We start from the raw sequence: 17,921 nt of genomic DNA, 5'->3' as shown, positions 1-17,921 counted from the left end.
AATAATTGTATTTTCACTATAATAACTGGCTAAACTCTAAGATAATTTCCTTACAGAAAGTTCACCTTTAGGCACACTCCACCTCAGTCTCTTTCTTCTCTCTCCCCCAAATTTGCCTTTCCTTTTTGTCTTTTTATTTTTAATGAGTGACATTAACTTTTCTTTGATGTGTTTAACTCTATTTTTTCCGGCCCATTTTTTTGGTGGCGCTTGGTCCTTTTTGTTTGGCTTCTCGCTCCTGCTTTGCTTCACCCCAGTCAGGTCCAACCTCAGGCTCTTGGGAGCCTGTGCTGTGGCAGACTGATTTAGAGAACATCTGGCCGTGAACACTTACACCACCATCCACGATGGGTCTGTCCTTCACTTTACACTGGCCTTTGGGGGGGTTGCATCTAGAGGCCTCCTGACTCATCTGAACAATTAAGCAGCATCCCAGGCTCCAGACTTTCCTTGACCTTTGCTTGTCCCCATGATTTTCCTTATCTCAAGGTTTTGTAAGGGGTAGAGAGCTCACTGGCATATGCTAAACTGAGTTGATGGCATATTGGGTTTAAGGGTCATTTCTCCTGAAGGATATATTTACATTTTTTATGGGGACTATAAATACCTTAAGTCCAGAGCACAGCTGCCACATGGTATAAACCTTAGTCCCTAGTGGCAGGTTGGTGGGAGAGACCATTTAGACCAGGCATATGTCCCAAGGCCCACCCTCAAGGCAGTGACCTGTTGTGCCAACAGATGGGCCACTGAACGCAGCATTCAGCTTTTTGTATGTCTGGTTAAACCACACTGAATTGTGGGTAATAAGAACTAGAATCATACTGCCCCAGTTTCTGAGGCCCTACTGTGGGCCTGATTCTCAGGTTCTCTGGTTCTGCTGACAATAAAAGAAAACATTTTTTTGAGATTTCCATTTGGTACAAGTGAGAGATTCAGTGGCGTTACCAGAACAGTCTTTGGTAGATAAGGTTAGAAACTGGTTCAATTTGAACACTAGAGAAATCTGGAAGGCAATGACATGGGTAAGGGTGAGGATAAGGTCAAGAGTTGAGTGAACCGGTTGTGCTGGCCTCTAAGAGCTCACATGAGCACAAGCGTGAGGGAGCAGGTTAAGTGAGACAGGGCGGGACTCAAAAGAATCAGCAGCTAAAGGCTTGCTGGCATGAATCCTATAATAATAGGCCCTCAAATAAAAAACCACCTTCAAAAAAATAGAGGTAGGAACAAGGTTACCTTTGAGGAATGGTAAGTAAAAATGTCATAAGGCTGTGAGTAACAAAAATATGAAGTAGGTAAGCGAAGGCCAGAAGGGAAAGACAAGATCGAAGGGAACTCGTAGATATTTTCCAAAGTTAGGCTAGGAATTCAGGTTAAATGTAACCAAATTGTTTTAAGCATAAGAATTATCCCCAAACCCCAACCACTGCCAAATGAAACCTTACCAAGAGCCCAATGTATGATGCAGACAGGAGCAGAGATGTTGTTTTGCTTTGCTAACTTAAAGTTGGTATCATTAGAAGAGCCCTTTTTCTTTTAAACAGGCTTCTCAAACTACGAGTATCCCCTTACCCTTAGGTATTTGTTTTTAATAGCCGCCTCATTGAGTCCTCTCCATTGGTCATCTTTGGCCTTGGCCTCCTTCATGTCCACAAAGTAACCGGTGACTGGAGTCCGTCCAGAGTGGATGGGAGGCTTCCACTGCAGAACCAGGGAGGTTTTCCTGACTTCACTGTACTTGAGACTGTGCGGTGGTCCTGAGAAAGACAGAGAGACCAATGCATAAAAATCGTAATACAGATTAAAAAGCCTCAAGTATGTGTAAATCTAGAACCACATTTAAGGTTTTATAGCTGAATCTGATGCTGGTGTTCTTTCTTCTTTTTTTTTTTGAACCTATTATTTCTGTGGAAGTAGGTATTTTGTAGTCATTTCATACCAAGTTTCTTCAACAGCTCTACACCACTCCACTAAGACCCTTACGGCAGCAGGTGGAAGGTCTGTGTATGACCCTCCTCAGAGGCTGGATGAAAGTTTCCTTCAGGGTGTCCTCAGGCCTGTGCCCCTCATCTTTTATCAGAACAGTTTAATTTGGTTGAAGATTCAATCTCAGGTTCCTTTTGGATAATAACCTGAAAATTCTCCCAAATCTCAAATTAGCATGAAGAAAAAACTCTGTTTGGTGGCATCTGATCGTAATATTTCTTACAAAGTAAAAAAGAATATATTGCAAAATAACTCTCCACTGGAGGAAAACTTTTCCTGTAAAACATATAATCCTACATAGGGGTAAAAAGAAACTATAGTTATAGTTTATGGTTTACAAAGAACTTTCAATCCTGTGGACTCTGAACCTGTGCCAACACTGCCAGGTAGTTTGCATTCATTTATCTTATTTATTCTTAAGACAATTAACAGAAAGCTCAAAGAAGCCAAGTAGCTAGATCAGCTTGTTAAGAAAGAAAGCCAGAATGTTCTCCCTGCATGTATGTTCTTCATACTCTTGGGAGAGTCCAAACTACTAAGTGATTTATCTTTGCATGACCACCATCTGCTATGCAGGTGATACATTTATTTATTTTCCTTAAAAAGAAATAACAACTGATTTCTAACCAGCCGATCAAAATGACCTGATCTGACTCCTAGTGGCCTGAAGGCCAACTGTAAGCACAGACTGTATCATGCTATGCTTTGGCATTTTGCAATCGATAGTTCAATATTTGTTGGGTATTTTACTTTGGCTTAAGAGTCACAAATATGTGTCATCCTTGTCCTCTGATGACACGTTGTACGGAAATAGGTTTAAATAATAACACCAATAGTTTACACCGGATGTGACATGCTCTATTTTGCAAAGGGCTTCTATGACCATTTTCTTGTGTCATCCTCAGTGAGGCAGTCAGACGGGTAACACCACCTTTGCTCAACGAGAAGGAATGCGGTTCTGCTGCTTCCTAGTCCCTCTCGTCTAGGAATAAGAAGTCTTAGTTTCCAATCTTAACTGCCACTTCCTCCCTGGGTGACCTTCTGGGTATCATTTAACCCAAGTCTCAGTTTCTTCATCTGTAAAACAAAGGAATGACAAAACATTCTGAATGCTCTCTTCTGTAAGAGCTTTCTTGAGTTATGGCTGGCCCCACACCACTCAGTGAGTCCAGGGCGGATCTGAGGAACAAGACATCGTGGGCGAGGGGACTGTCCCCTTCCTTTCTCCTCTGAATTCAGAGCTCTCATCCTGCAACCTCTCTTGCAAACTGTATCTTTCCATCAAAACAGTTTCCACAGGTCTGCGCAGAAATTCTATCTCCAGTCACTCCCATTTTAACTCTATTCAGGAATTGCAAGAATTTAAAAACAAACCTGCTTTTGTGTAGGTGACAAAGAACTTAACAAAGATCAACTGGGTTCAAGGAGGTACAAAGAAAGGCATGTATCTGCCTCTTGTATTTGCTAAAGTTGAATAAACACTTCAACTTCTTTTAAGTTTATCTTGTAATTGTTTTATTCACACTGGATAGAGAAGTGATGTGGATGGGCATTCACTAATTCAAGGCCAAATGATGGTTCTCCAAGAGCACTAGTTTTCAGACACAGGAGGTGGTTGGCACTGGGGCAGGCCTGGCCCACCCGGTGTACCCAGTGTGGCCTGGTGTCTTGAGGCGGTTGATACTGGTGTCGTAACAGTTGCTATGCATGTTGAATATTAAACCCAGGTGGGAATATTTAGTTATCCTGTGGAACTAAAGCATTTGGGTCTCTGAAGTTAGTACCATTTAAAGCAAAAGAAAACCATCCATTGAATACATTAATGTTGCAATTCTGAATCTTAAAAAGTTTAGTAAATTTGTATTCAATTTTTGAATTTGTTCAGTGCTGTAGCTACGCAAGAGTTAAAAGCATAGGTGAATGTTTTTGCCTTCTCTCAATTTCTTCCCAGCCCCAGCCGACCACCCTCTACGACAATCTCCAAAGACTAGTATTTCCAGTCTGGTTTCAGGATCTTTATTGTGATGCAGAGTTGGGAAAAGTGGAGAGAGGGGGAGAGAGAGAAAGAGAGAGGGGGAGGGAGAGAGAGAGAAAGGTCTGGAGAAATCAGTGGAGAGAGATACGTGGAGACTTAAGTCTTAGACAGGCATGTCAAGTTCACAGTGCCTGGTTCTGGAATGAGATTTTGGTTGACAAATGAGAGGGTCCTGAACAGTGGGGGAAATGCATGAGAACTAAGAATACAGAATAAGTTTTTGAAGAATTTTGCTGTGTCATATGAATTGGATTCTCTTTAACAGCCTGTAAGAAGCACAAGCAACAACTGGAATTCCTTTTAGATGATCGTCGGTACACAAATTGCGTTGCTGCTGTCAACCCTCCTCTATGCAAAGGCTGAGCTGGGGGGCTATAGGATTTATTTGAAATACAAACATCAGAAATTTGTACTCAGTGTTATATTGGTACCTATTATTTAATAGCATTATAAAATATTTTACCTAAATTAGAAGGACCAAGAGAATTCATTTCCCTTAGAACTTATCTCTATAGCACTTCAATTTAGCTCCAAGCTGTAGGTTCTGTCGGAGGAAACCAGAGTGTCAGTGCTGAGACACGGTCGTCACAGTTTACCTGGAACAGCAATGGTCCACTCTTCACATTTGAAGCACTCGCTCACCGCCGAGGGCTCTCCCAACCCAGCGATGTTCATGGCTGCCACTTGGAACTGATACACTGTGTTTTCCTTCAAGTTGCTAATCTGCAACATGAACATCCCAGACAGTGAATGTTTCAGGTTTGTTTTTTCCAATTGTTCACTATTTTATTTGCTTCCTGTGTAGGACACACTCTAGAATGACCTTCAGTGAGTCATACCTTTTTGTAATTAATCTTCTCTTCTTGAGTGTGGGTGAAACATGTGACCCCTTTCTAGCCAATAGAATATGGCAAGGGTATTGGAGTATCAGTCCTGAGGTTATGTTACATCATATAGCAAAAGAGAATGGGTATTTCAGATGTATTGAGTTGGCCAAAAAGTTCATATGTGTTTTTTCATAAAATCAAAGACACGTTTTTCATTTTCACCAATAACTATTGCTTTGGATATTTTCAGTATGTCAGCTATTTCCCATGTGGTATAATGTTGAGTGTTCTTAATCAATGTCTTGATTTGATTGCTATCAACCTCAACTGGTCTACCTGACCATGGAGCATCATGCAGCAAAAAACTTTGCAAACCACTTTTGACACGTTTGATCAGTCACAGCATCTTCCCCACACACTGCACTAACATTTGCATTTTTGTGTGTTTCAGTTACATTTTTGCCTTTCTTGAAATAAAGCATATTATGCTAAAATGTTGCATATTTTATTCTATCTTCAATATTAAAATGGCTACACTAAATTCACCAATTTTCATAAGGTTTTTTTAAAGTACGTTGATATGACAGCTGTCACAATAAAATCTAACAAAATTGTTTCAAATGAAGTTAAAGACAACTAAGAGCTGCTAGAGTCATCTTATGGAAAATACCAAATGATCTTTTTGGCCAACCCAATGATTAAGGTCCCCAATTAGTTAATTTTGAGTTAGTCAAAGGGAGCTAGATTATCCTTGGTGGGCCTGACTATGATATTGTAATTAATAATAAAAATATACATATTTGGTCTTTGTTACCATTTTTAGCACAGACCTCCTAAAACCTTTGGTATTTTACTGAGTGATACAAGCATAAAAGTTCTTTCGTTATATTAATAAAGTGACTTTGGGGAAGGCCCTAGGTAGTCTAAGTATCTGGGCTGGCTGCTAGGGAAACCAAGCATGTAATTAGAGGGTTGGAATTTTCAGCAGCACCGCTGGGATCTCCCAGTGGTGGCCTGGGGAGAGTGAAGGAAGGGGAGGGGCCAGAGTAAGTTTAGCCAAGGATTTCTTCACCCCTGCCTAGGTAATGAAGTCTCCACAAAAACCCCAGTAAGGGCCCTGGCTGGTGTAGCTCAGTGGACTGAGCACCGGACTGCAAAGCAAAGGGTCACAAGTTTGATTCTCAGTCAGTGGACACGCCTGGGTTGCAGGCCAGGTTCTCTGGTGTGGGGAATATGGGAAGCAACCACACATTGATGTTTCTCTCCCTCTCTTCCTTCTTCCCTTCCCTTTTCTCTCAAAATAAATAAATAAATAAAATCTTTTAAAGAAACAAAACAAAAAGGGTTCAGAGAGCTTCCAGGTTGGTGCTGGGAGACTGGCACTCTGGAGAGAAGGCACGAAAGCCCGTTGCCCTGTACCACATACCTTGCCCTATGGGTCTTTTTCATCTGGCTGTTTCTGAGCTATAACCTTTTGTAAAACAAACAAACAAACAAAACCTGGTAGTCTAGGAAGTAACAACCTGGATTTAGCCCTGGCATCTCGAATGGGGAAAGAGGCACTCCTGTGGGGTCAAACCCCTAACCTGTGGGATCTGATTCGACCTCCAGGTAGATAGTGTCAGAAGAGAGTTAAATCATAAGACTCCCAACTGCTGGGAGCGAAGTGTTGTGTGTGATAGCAGGGTAAGAATACGGGAGAAACACACAGGAAAAATAATGAATTTTTCAAAAGGACTGACTTCATCAGATAGAAACTCCTAAAATAGGGTATGGAAACTTTCTGAAGAAAAACTATCTCAATGGCCTTGAAGAAGCAAACTGTTCTGAGAACTGTTTAGCCCTTTGCATTGGGAGAAGGGCAGCTTCAGATCCACAGCAGCAAGGAACTCAGTCCTGCCAACAACCTGAATGAGCCTGGGGTTGTAACTCAGAAGGAGAATGCAGCCCAGCTCACTCCCAGATTGCAGCCTTGTGAGACCTGAGCAGAAGACCCAGCTAAGCTATGCCTAAACCCCTGACTTGTGGAAATCGTGATATAACAAACAAGGGTCGTTTGAAGCCACAAGGTTGATGGTAATTTGTTATGCAGCAGTAGAAAACTAATGCATGTAGAGATAAAAATGAAATGAATGCTAGGCTAGAAATAAAAAAATTCAAATTCTTGTAATGTTTCTGCTCTTCAATGAATGACCTCATGTTTTCTATATTTCTCAGTAGGAATTGGATTGTTAATGAGGATAAAGGTAGGTAATAAAACAAGAAATGTGAACATACCTGCAAAATAGAAATGATGAAATATATTAGTGTGAAAAAACCCATGGACTATAAACAGTCCTTTAAACATTAAAAATGGCTTAATAAATGGAGATACTGATGGAAACAGCTGAGTTAACAAAGCTCACCTACTGCATTATTTAAGCCAAGACAAATATATGTCCATGAGCCAGTCTACATCCCATTTGCTCATGAAGTCATAAGGTTACCCACAAGAGGGCTTGTCTTATCAGGTAGTTAGGGTATAAGTAGAATATAATGGCTATGTGTTATAGTAACAGAATGACACAAACACTCTTTTTGGTTAAATACAAACACACACACACTCCCTTTAAGAAGAAAAATTATTTTGAATTATGGGATAACCATGATGTAGAAAACTCGAAGTACTTTATTTAGAGGTTTGAGGGTTACTTTGGGGCCCAATTACTGTGACCAACCATTCCAATGTTCCTGGGAGTACAGGGTCCCAAGGACATAGGACATTTTGTGTCAAAACTGGGAGAGTCCCAAACTGAAAAGTTGGTACAGTGATAGACAAAATCAATTTATAAAAATTAGGTATACTTTTTTATTCCAGTGACAACAAAATGATATACCATTTAAGATACCACTGAAAATATATGGTATCTATAGATATCAGATATCTATAGATAAATAAAAAATAATGAGCAAGGCTTCTGTAGAGAATTATAAAGCTTTACTGGGACTTTAAGGAAGACCAAAGTGAATGGAGGGAAATGTGTTCATGAGTTAGAAGACTCACTATTTTAAAGATGTCAGTTATTCCTCAATTTATTTATAGGTTCAGTGTATTTCCAATCAGAATTCTAATATGTTTTCATTTCTAATTTTGTTTATTGTTGTATTTTCTTTTGCTTGTTTCTTTTTCTTTTTGGTAAAATTTCATAACCTAATTCTACGTTTTATATCAAAGTGCAAAGGGCTAAGGCTAACCCTGGTTGAGGGAAAATAAGCAGGTAGGACTTGATCTGCCAGTTATCAAACATATAGTAAAGCTATGATAATTAAGTGAATACTGGGCTAGTGGTAAAAAAAAATAGACCAATGGAACAGAATAGACAGTGGAATAACGGACAAAATAGAGAAACAGACACATGCATATAAGGAAACTTGATATATGATGCAGATAGCCCAGCAGAATTGTGAGAAAGAACAAACTTTTCAATATACGATGCTGGGACAACTGAATATCCACACAGGCGGGAAAATAAATTTTGACACTTAATTCACATCATACACAACATATATAGGTGAATTACTGATGTAAATGGCAAGCTGTAAAGCTTTTAGAATATAATTTAGTACAACATCTCTATGACCCTGGAAAAGAGAAGGCCTTTCCCCTTCCTCTTCCTTCCTTCCTCCTATCCTTCTTTCTGTATTTCTTTTAAATAATGATATTATTGTCCAGTGTAAGGACATATGAGATCATCTCACGGAGGAGGAAGATGACATCTTGAGTTTAAGTAATTGGCCCCAGTCACAAAACTAGGACCAGGATTTTCAGGGTCCCTGAACTAGAAGGTATTTCTTTAAAAAAAGAAAAGAAATGAAGAGGCACAGAAATCATTAATGACAAAGCAAATGTTGGTTAACCTGACTATAATAATTTTTTTAGTCCATAACTGAGGATATGTTTTCTTTGACCTTAAAGGGAGAGGAAGGGAGACAGAGAGAGAAAGAGAAATACCCATCGGTTGCCCTCTGTACATGTCCCTGGCTAGGTGTCAAAGCCACAACCTAGATACGTGCACTGCAGAGAAATCAAGCCTACAGCCTTTTGGCGTATGAGACAATGCTCAGCCAGTGGAGCCACTAAGCCAGGGCTGACTACAATAAATTCAACATTAAAATTAGTGTAGTTTACCATAAAGAAAGGAAAAGGCTAGCCACTGAGTGAAAGGAGATTATACATACTTACCTAACTAACAAGAATTTATACTCAAAATATAAAAAGAACTTCACAAGTCTACCACAAAGCTCATTAGGAAAATGGGCAAAAGCCTTGAACAGCTGTGTTAGAAAAGAAGATTTCAAAATGCACTAAATACAGAGGAAAAGACATTCACACCCATTTGCCATCCAGGTTATCCAAACGGTGTTGAAAATGTGTAAATACACCAAGCGCTGGGAGGATGTAAAACAATGACAATTCTTGTATTCTAGAAGAACAGCAGAGAATGATCTAGTAAAGTTGAAGATAAAGAGGACTCTCTGCCCCAGCAATTCTACTTCTAGGTAGTCACCTAAGACACTAGTGTACAGTGCACCAGGAGGCACACCTCAGAGACACTGGGGGCTGGGTTCGAGACCACCACCACAGAGCGAGTATCTCCATAAAGCAAGTCATAATCATTTTGCTGGTGGAGGGTAAATCATTTTATCCTTTAATATGTAAAAAACCACAATATCTGTGAAGTGCAATAAAGTGGCACAACAAACAAGTATGCCTGTACAAAAAAAATTTCATAGCTACAATATTTAATATAACCAAAAAATGCAAAAATGCCCAAATGCCAGGTAATAATTGAATGGAAAAGTATACCGTGAGATGGTCATATAACTAGTACCATGCAGTAATGAAGTCATAGGTATGCACACCAACGTGGAAGAATCTTCAAAATACGATTTTGTTTTATGTTCTCAGTACGCGTATGATCATAAATTTTAAATGTTAAGTTAAAGGAGTGTATCTCTGAGTTGTGGAAAGCATAGTTCCCAAAGCCTGGCCCTGCTCTCGCCCTTGAGGCATAGGGTTCTGTGAGTGGCACGAAATGGCGGCAACTGTGGGACCCTGCAGGGGCTGTGCTCTGAGGTGGGCTGAGCAGGGAAGCCCACTTTGTGGCCCCCAGAGCCACTTCACAGGTGGTAAGCTGAGTCTGGCCAGGAAGCCCATTTCCCTTTGCTCTTTGTGATTTGGACATTGAAAATTAAAAAACCCAGGGTCATTTGGATTTTGAGACTCTTGAAGCTAGTGGCTTATTTGTTATAGAAATTTTGTAAGTTAATTTTTGTAAGAAATACTACTTTACAGAGAAAGTATACACTTCATAGTAAACATTCTAAGAAATTATATTTATGTGTATGAATCAGAAAATATACATGCTCCCTGGTCAGCAAAGTCATGCTTTGACTTTGACTTTGACTTCTACATATCTTCATACATTTGTTACAAAAGTCATGTGATTGCAGACAGTGGACACTGGAAAAATGACACGAATCATTACAAGGCTCTTGGCACGTGCATGTGTGTGTGCACGTGTGTCATCATACGTGTGACATTCCACACTACAGAAGTCACATGCTTACCTTATATGCCTCCTCACTGACAGCTTTGATGTTGGCTTCTCTCCATTTTCCTGGTACCCCATCAATTACCTCACGATAGTTCACATAATAGCCAGTAATTTCAGCCCCACCACTCTTATCTGGTTGCTTCCATCCAAGAACCATGGAGTCACGAAAACTTTCAAGACAAGTGATATCGTAGGGTGGAGATGGTGCCGCTGTTGCAACATGAACAGTGGTGAGTAGACAGAAATGCATCTGTGGTTCTCTGTACATCACACTTGTTTCACCGGTGCCATGCACGAGGGCACTGGAGGGCACTTGTGGTATAAAACTAAAACGTGACACTGATCGGTAACTTGGCATCTGACTTGGCATTTGGGGAAAAAATTGACATGTGGCAAAAAGTACACTGCAATTATTATTTTAAAGATAAAAAGAACCTGCCCCCAACCCAAGAGAGAAATAAGTTTTAAAATACTGAAAGCAAAATGGTCCAATATCCTGTGAAATGATTCTGTTCCCCTTAAAAAGGAATATTTTCCCCAAGATATATAATTTTGTTTTGTTATGTCATTTTGTTTTTATTTGATCCTTGAGGAAAATGGAATATGTACATCAATTTCTGCCTCAATTCACTTATTGAGAATTTCCAAAGAGTTAGCATTTAACCTTTCAGGCATGGGTATCCTGGGGAGGCCTTAAACTCTGCAGGTTCTTTGTGCACAGCACTTTTTGTCTCATCACCTTCAACTTGATGTGGGAATATTATTCATACAGCACAAAACACCATGTCGCCATCTCTGTGATTGTTAGTGCCCCGCCAGGAAAATATTTAGAGGATGTTTTAAAAATCTTCTTCATTTATGTGGCTTTGCTGATCAACTTTTCACTGAACTACTGAAATTATTAGCTTTTGATAAAGAGAGGGTGGAGTGCTGAAAAAAACTAGCTAGATATGCAATAACATTAGAAAAAATTAAATATTTATTTGGATTATTGAAGATAAAGATACTATCTCATTACTATTCAAAAAGATTCTCAGAATAGTAACTACTTTAGAAGTAAAATATATATTTTTCTCTCTCCCTATTCCCAACCTCCTTCTTTCCTTACATTTTAAAAAAGTGCTCTCTCTTTCTCTTTTTCCCTATTTCAGAGCAACTTCGAATGAGAATATCCTATCTTATACTGAATTGAAGAGACAAATAAAAGTGTCAAAAAAAATAGAGACTGTGGCTGCAGTTGGAGGTGGGTAGAAATAGGAGGTAGATGAGAGACAAGTTTCAATGTATCATAATATGCTTATTATTTCATTTTTCTTTGATAAAATACATTGTCTCCTAAAATATATGTCACACATACCAAATATCTGATTCAGAAAGTTCTTAACTTCTCATAAATAGTCTTAAATCAGCACTGGGAATGTGGATAATATGTCACAGGATGTAGCCATATGTGTCTACAATACCATGTTAAACTTTTCAGGGAAACTCAGGGGGTACTGTTACTTTTAATTATTTGAGTTAAACGTGAAGGGTAGTTTGAAAACGTGAGAATGAACAACAGAAGTTGTTCCTGATCAAATGTCGTTTCTTTGTGAAATATTTTTCCTGTACATGTACCAAATATGAATATTGCCAAGATCCTAACATGAGCTATGAGGATCAAATCCTTCTGGCTCTCTCTTCACAAAATGAGGCCAGAGGTGTATCTGCCTCAGAAATCAATAAGGACTCTATGACCAAATTCCTTTAAATATGCTATTATCACCAATCACAATGAATTATGTATAAAAGCCAAACCCACATAAGTTTATAAAACTATTGCAAATAAATAGTTGAAAACGCAAAATGAAGAATAAACATTGATGAAAGTGGACACGGATGGAAGAGTGTGATCTGGACAATGAGAGGTGAGGACGCTGATGGAGACAGATGGAACAGTTTTATTCTTTGAACTCTCACCTCTGTCCTTCTCCTTTTTCGGGGCATCAGACTTACTTTCCCCCTTTTTATTGTGGAGAGCTGCTTTCTGTGGTGATGGGGCAAGCTCTTCCTGAACTGTTTCACTTACGTTACTCACTTCTGTTTGGCCCAGGTTGTGGGAGCTACTGGGTAGTGAAGGTTTGCTAAGTTTGCTACCAAGTAAAGCATCTTTCTTAAAGGCTGGCTGGGAGGTTTCATGCATGCCTCCCCTGGAGTCTGTTAGTCCAGCAGGTGCATCACTCAGTTCAGGCCACACATCTGGAGACACTCCTCCCCCTACAATCGCCAGATAACAACAGAAACTTTAAGCCCAGACATACTGTATATGCTCTTATATAACAGAACAAAGGAAAAAACATAGGACCACAGACAGAACAAAAACAATCTTGGTTTAATGGAAGTCACTTGGATTTGCAAGAAATACAGAGAGCATATGTTTCACATAATTTGCACCAAGGAAATATTTCAACCTCTCCATATTCTGGAAAAAAGAATTGAGAACATAAAACTACACACAGAACAGGAACTATTTTGATTCGCAGAACTCAAGTATACACAAGTGAAAGCAAATCTCAGACATTTCTCGAAAGATAATGGCCCTATTATTCTGCAGAATGGGGGCGGTGGGAAAGGACCATAAAATACACAAGACATATAACAGTAAGGATCCAGATTTCGTAAACAATTGTGCAACATTATTGAAATATCAGTGGTGTATACTTCCCAATCTCAAAGTAGCATGTTCACTATCATCTATACCATAAGAAATATTTTCCCTAGGGTATACATTTTTGTTTCTTTATATCATTTTGTTTTTATTTGATCCTTGAGGAAAATAAAATGCATAAATCAATTTCTGCCTCAATTTACTTATTGAGAATTTCCATGTATTTCCAAAGAGTTAGCATTTAACCTTTTCAGATACAGGTACCCTGGAGAGACCTTATAACTATACAGGTTCTTAGTGTATAGCACTTTTTGTCTCATTATCTTTAACCTGATGTGGGAATATTATTCAAGTAGCAAAAAATACTTTATAGGCCTCTCCATGTTTGTTAGTGCCCCACCAGAAAAACAAATGTTAAAAAGTAATATGGGCCCTGGCCAGTGTGGCTCAGTTGGTGGGAGCATCACCTGTAAACTGCAAGGCCACAGGTTCAATTACTAGTCAGAGCACACACCTGGTTGTGGGCTCAGCCCCCAGGTGGGGTGCGTATGGGAGGCAGCCAATCAATGTTTCTTGCTTCAGTGTTTGTCTCCATCTCTCTAGCCCTCCCTTCCCTGCTCTCTAAAATCGATACGTATACCCTTGGGTGAGGATAAAAAAACCCAGAAAGTAATATAGGATGCTAACTGAAGACAATAAATATTGAATAATCTTTCTCTTTAAATGTGTTACAATATGACATTTCATTTTGATGGTTCTGAACTTCCTGGGTCCCTTCGTCATGTCATCTAAGATTGGGAGGTACATCATATACATACATACAATTACTTTATTACTGGTTTTATTCTACTGGTTATTCGCACACAGAGATGAAACATGATTAAGCAAGCACATGTGTCTTTGCAGAAATTTTAGAAGAGTTTATATTAAGCAAGTTAATGTGCTGTTAGTGAAAACAAGTGAGGCTCTGTTGCAGATGGAATGGCTGTTAGGTACAAGATGACCTGTGTTACGGGTGCTATACCACTTCATGGAATTGGATGGCTCTTTACGTTCCTGTGATGAGCATGAAGTTAGAATGGAGTTTCACACAATGGGAAATATCTGAGGAAACTTGGACTTGTGAAGATGAAAGGCTACAGATGCACATGAACTGGGTAAGTGATGAAGATCTGTAAAATGACAGCTAGGGAAGGTTAGGTGTCACGTGGAGCCAGAAAAAATGGTCACTTGAGGATGGAATCAATGAGTGACATTAGCAGCTTTAAACAGTTTCTGGAGAGAATGGTATCTCCTTTATAACTTAGAAAAATTCGTTTTTTCCTTACAAAGTTATGTATAGGAACTTACCAATTGCAGCTTTTACTTCAATTGCTTCTGAATCCTGTGAATATTCACTAAGTCCAGCTGCATTAACTGCTCTGACCCGGAAGATATAACTTTGACCAGTGGCCAATCCATGGCACGTAAATCTAAAAGGAAAAAAAATTTTTAAAAACTTCCTTAGGAGGAAAATTAGAGAAGATGATTGTTAGTTTAACTAAATGATCAGGCTTTACGAAAACGAATCATTTTTTAAAAGGAAGAAAAAGATGCAGAAAGATGCAGACAACATTAGTGTTTTAGACAAGCAGGCAGCTCAAGCAATTTTTTAAACTCACTCTGTCAAACAGCAAGGAGTCCTGCTTTCTCTTAAGTAGCTTAACCCTTCTGAGCCTCTTAGTGCTCATCAATAAGATGGGGATAATTATGCCTACATAATAACTTTAATGTAAAAATGGTCCATAAGATATTTAAAGTACCTATTAGAAGACTCGCATATAGGAGGCACTAAATAAATAATAGAAGGTACTAATAATACTATTAATGGCTATTTCAGGTATGTACTCATAGGCATAGGCATAAGCTGCTCCTTGTCACAGAGGCCTAGTCACTGCCTTCCTGAATGCTGGGGAGGCACCATTACTTGAGAAATTACACTAGAATTTGAAAATAAGGTGAAAATCGACTCCCCAATTACCATTTAAATAAAAAGATCCAATAACAAGGTGTGAATTCACAGGCAGTTTTACACAAAACAACTTCGCTCTTTAACAGCCATTATGGTTACAAAAAGCTGTTTAATGAATCACTGTAACATTTTAATCCATTCTAAGGACTGTAACCAGAGGAAATAACAGATCTGCTAATGACTCTATTGCTATTAGATGTGAACATATTTAATAAAGACAACCACAATCTAGATTCATCCTAAATTTAGGCCAACCCTCACGTCAGCTCAGTTCAGCGAATATCTATTGAGCACTTCAGAGTTGCAGACACTAAGCCAGGCATCGTGGACACAATGATGAGGGAAATATGGCGCCCATCCTCAAGAAGCTCCCATCCATTTGTGGAACGGTGGACTTTGCTTACCCTCCCTGAATGTTTCTAAACAGTTCCAGGAAAATGCTGGAAACTCAGAGTGAAAGTGAAACGAGCAAACCAGCTACATGAATCTTTTGTAAAACAGAGTGCCTTCTCTCATTAATTGGTTTGTCTCTACTCTCGAATGCTCTAGGAGAGGTGTCCTTGGACTTAGAAGTGGTCAAAGAAGGTGCTGCCTAACATGCCTGCTTGACGGTTTTGAGGGTGGAATTCTCCTCTCAGGTTGGGCCTACGTCAAAGGAGGTCCAGATTCTGGGTGCAGGCAAGAATTCTTCATCAGCTTGCAAAGCTGGATGATAAAATATTTGAAAGCAAGAAAAACAACCATCCTCATATTAGAAACAAAGAAGCGGCAAAGTATTCTGAGTGTCCTTGATTTGGTGTTATTTATGTCTCCTTAGTGTAAGCACGCCGATGTTCAGAGTTGGTAAAATGTTGATGCCTTTTCTCTGTTCATTTAAAATGCCTGAATCATTTATGCTAGCTCGAGCCTATCAAACCCTTGGAATTTAGTATGAAATGTCAGAATAGAGGGAAAAGAACCAGAAGAGAGCTATAAAATGAACTCTTGTCATAGTTGGCATTAAGTATTTCAAAGTGTTTAATATAACAAGTAAGCCTTTTCTCGAAATGCATTGCATGTTCAATTTTAAATTGATTTGGATATTTAACGTTCAGTGTTTTTTTAAAAAATCTCCCTCCATTGGATGTTTGTGCTGCTCTATGGGTCCATGGCTGTGTTCCCTCTTTGCAGCCTCTGTGGCTCTAGGGTCAGACATTCCCCCTGCCCCGCCTGCAGCCGCCACACACACAGCACAGTTACCGTGGGCCCTTCACCGGGTTGTTGTTGCAGGGCTCCCATTTGCCAGAGCCAACAACGCTAGACTCTATGTAGTAACCAACCAGCTCTTTAGCATCTTTGGACTCCTCCCATGTAACTACCACCGATGTGTCTGTATTTCTGCTTGGAATGATGTTGCCTGGGGCCTTGGGGATATCTGAGGAAAGAGGAAAATGATGTTCAACTCAGGGTGATTTCAGAAAACTCATTCTTAACACATATTGCACACACATAAATTTTATTCAAGTAATCATATCAAACATAGTTGCTTTATTTTATAATATATTTGTTAAGAATAATAAATATATTAGATTGAGAGATTAGTGATAAATTAAAATACTCAGGTACACACCAACCCACTCCAGAAAAAAATACATTAGCAATACTGTTAAAACTCCTGGTTTACTTTCATAACTTAATAATTCTTAATAATAAGTTTTTAAATTTATTCTTGCTTAGGAATTTTCTCTTGAATTGAAATAAAATAAGTTTACAGTTGTTCAACCAAACTCTACACATACCAAGTTTGTCCCCGACCACAGTCACTTCCGTTGCCTCTGATGGCTCCCCAACTCCTGCTGAATTAGAACAGCGGACGCGGAAACGGTAGGATTTCCCCTCAGCCAAGTCGAACAGCGCAAAACGGGGAGACTTCACGGGAAGTTCTGTGTTCACCCGCTGCCAGTTTTCTGTTTCTGTGTCACACTGCAGGCAGACAGTGAAATCCACTGAAAACACGGCAGGAATAAATGGGAACTTTAGGCAGGCCACCTCCTAGTGTTATTTATCTGTCAACAAACTATATATATCCTGTTACTTGCCTTAGACAGGGGCTGTGAGGGATTTGGGGGATTTGAAGTCCACAACCTGGGTAAATCAAATACAGCTTCGTGTTTTTTGACAAATATGCTACTTTAATACTTCCTTCATCTCCACTATTAACAGTAATATTACTGACCTACTTACAAAGTTTCTTTATTTAGAAAACAGTTTGGGATCACATAGTTTCCTAATTCTTAGAGTAGGTAATTAAATTTAATATGTTATATTAGACACCTAATTTTCATTATACTGTTATAAACTGTATTACTTATTTAATGACTCATAACATTATTCAGGCCTGTGCTCAAATATCACGTCCTCAGAAAGGCCTTCTTGATTGCTGACTCCCTATCAGCAATCAAATATTTCTTTGCTTCTTTCTCATCAATCTCTATACCTTACCCTGGCTTACTTTTTCTTCAGAACACTTATCATATTTGAAGTTAAATTATTTATTTGTCATCTCCTGCATTGGGAAGTGAATTCCAATGAAATAAATTCAGGAGGCTGTCTTGCTCACTGCTATACCCCAGAGTCCAGAATTGTATTTGGCACATAGTAGATAATCTGTAGGGTTTTTCCCCCCTGAAATGAATGCATTTTTCTGAATTCTAAATGAATGAGTAAAGTTCATGAAAGATAAAGATATTCTTTTTTTCCTTGCCCATGTTTTGGTATAAGTAACAGGAAAAATAATTTAAAGAGATTCTATTTTTGGAGTTAAAATGATCTAGAGTGACTT

At 39.1% G+C, this 17,921-nt stretch overlaps 1 protein-coding gene across 2 annotated transcripts in view; it reads right to left on the bottom strand.

Moving 5' to 3' along the window:
• Positions 1-17,921, bottom strand: part of MYOM1 (myomesin 1) — a 154,821-nt gene that overhangs the window by 43,985 nt on the left and 92,915 nt on the right. For both annotated transcript variants that reach the window (XM_037060703.1, XM_037060704.1), the window contains 7 exons: positions 16,879-17,062; positions 16,340-16,514; positions 14,440-14,561; positions 12,402-12,698; positions 10,456-10,652; positions 4,615-4,741; positions 1,570-1,754 (listed from right to left, as the gene is read on the bottom strand). In XM_037060703.1, coding sequence (XP_036916598.1) covers positions 1,570-1,754; positions 4,615-4,741; positions 10,456-10,652; positions 12,402-12,698; positions 14,440-14,561; positions 16,340-16,514; positions 16,879-17,062 — 1,287 coding nt within the window. The remainder of the gene's footprint in view (positions 1-1,569; positions 1,755-4,614; positions 4,742-10,455; positions 10,653-12,401; positions 12,699-14,439; positions 14,562-16,339; positions 16,515-16,878; positions 17,063-17,921) is intronic.

This window comes from Sturnira hondurensis, unplaced genomic scaffold, assembly GCF_014824575.4.
Source record: "Sturnira hondurensis isolate 20B ecotype Veracruz unplaced genomic scaffold, ASM1482457v3 Scaffold0012467, whole genome shotgun sequence".
In the NCBI taxonomy this organism is placed as follows: Eukaryota; Metazoa; Chordata; class Mammalia; order Chiroptera; family Phyllostomidae; genus Sturnira; species Sturnira hondurensis.
This window is presented reverse-complemented; position numbering and strand designations above follow the sequence as displayed.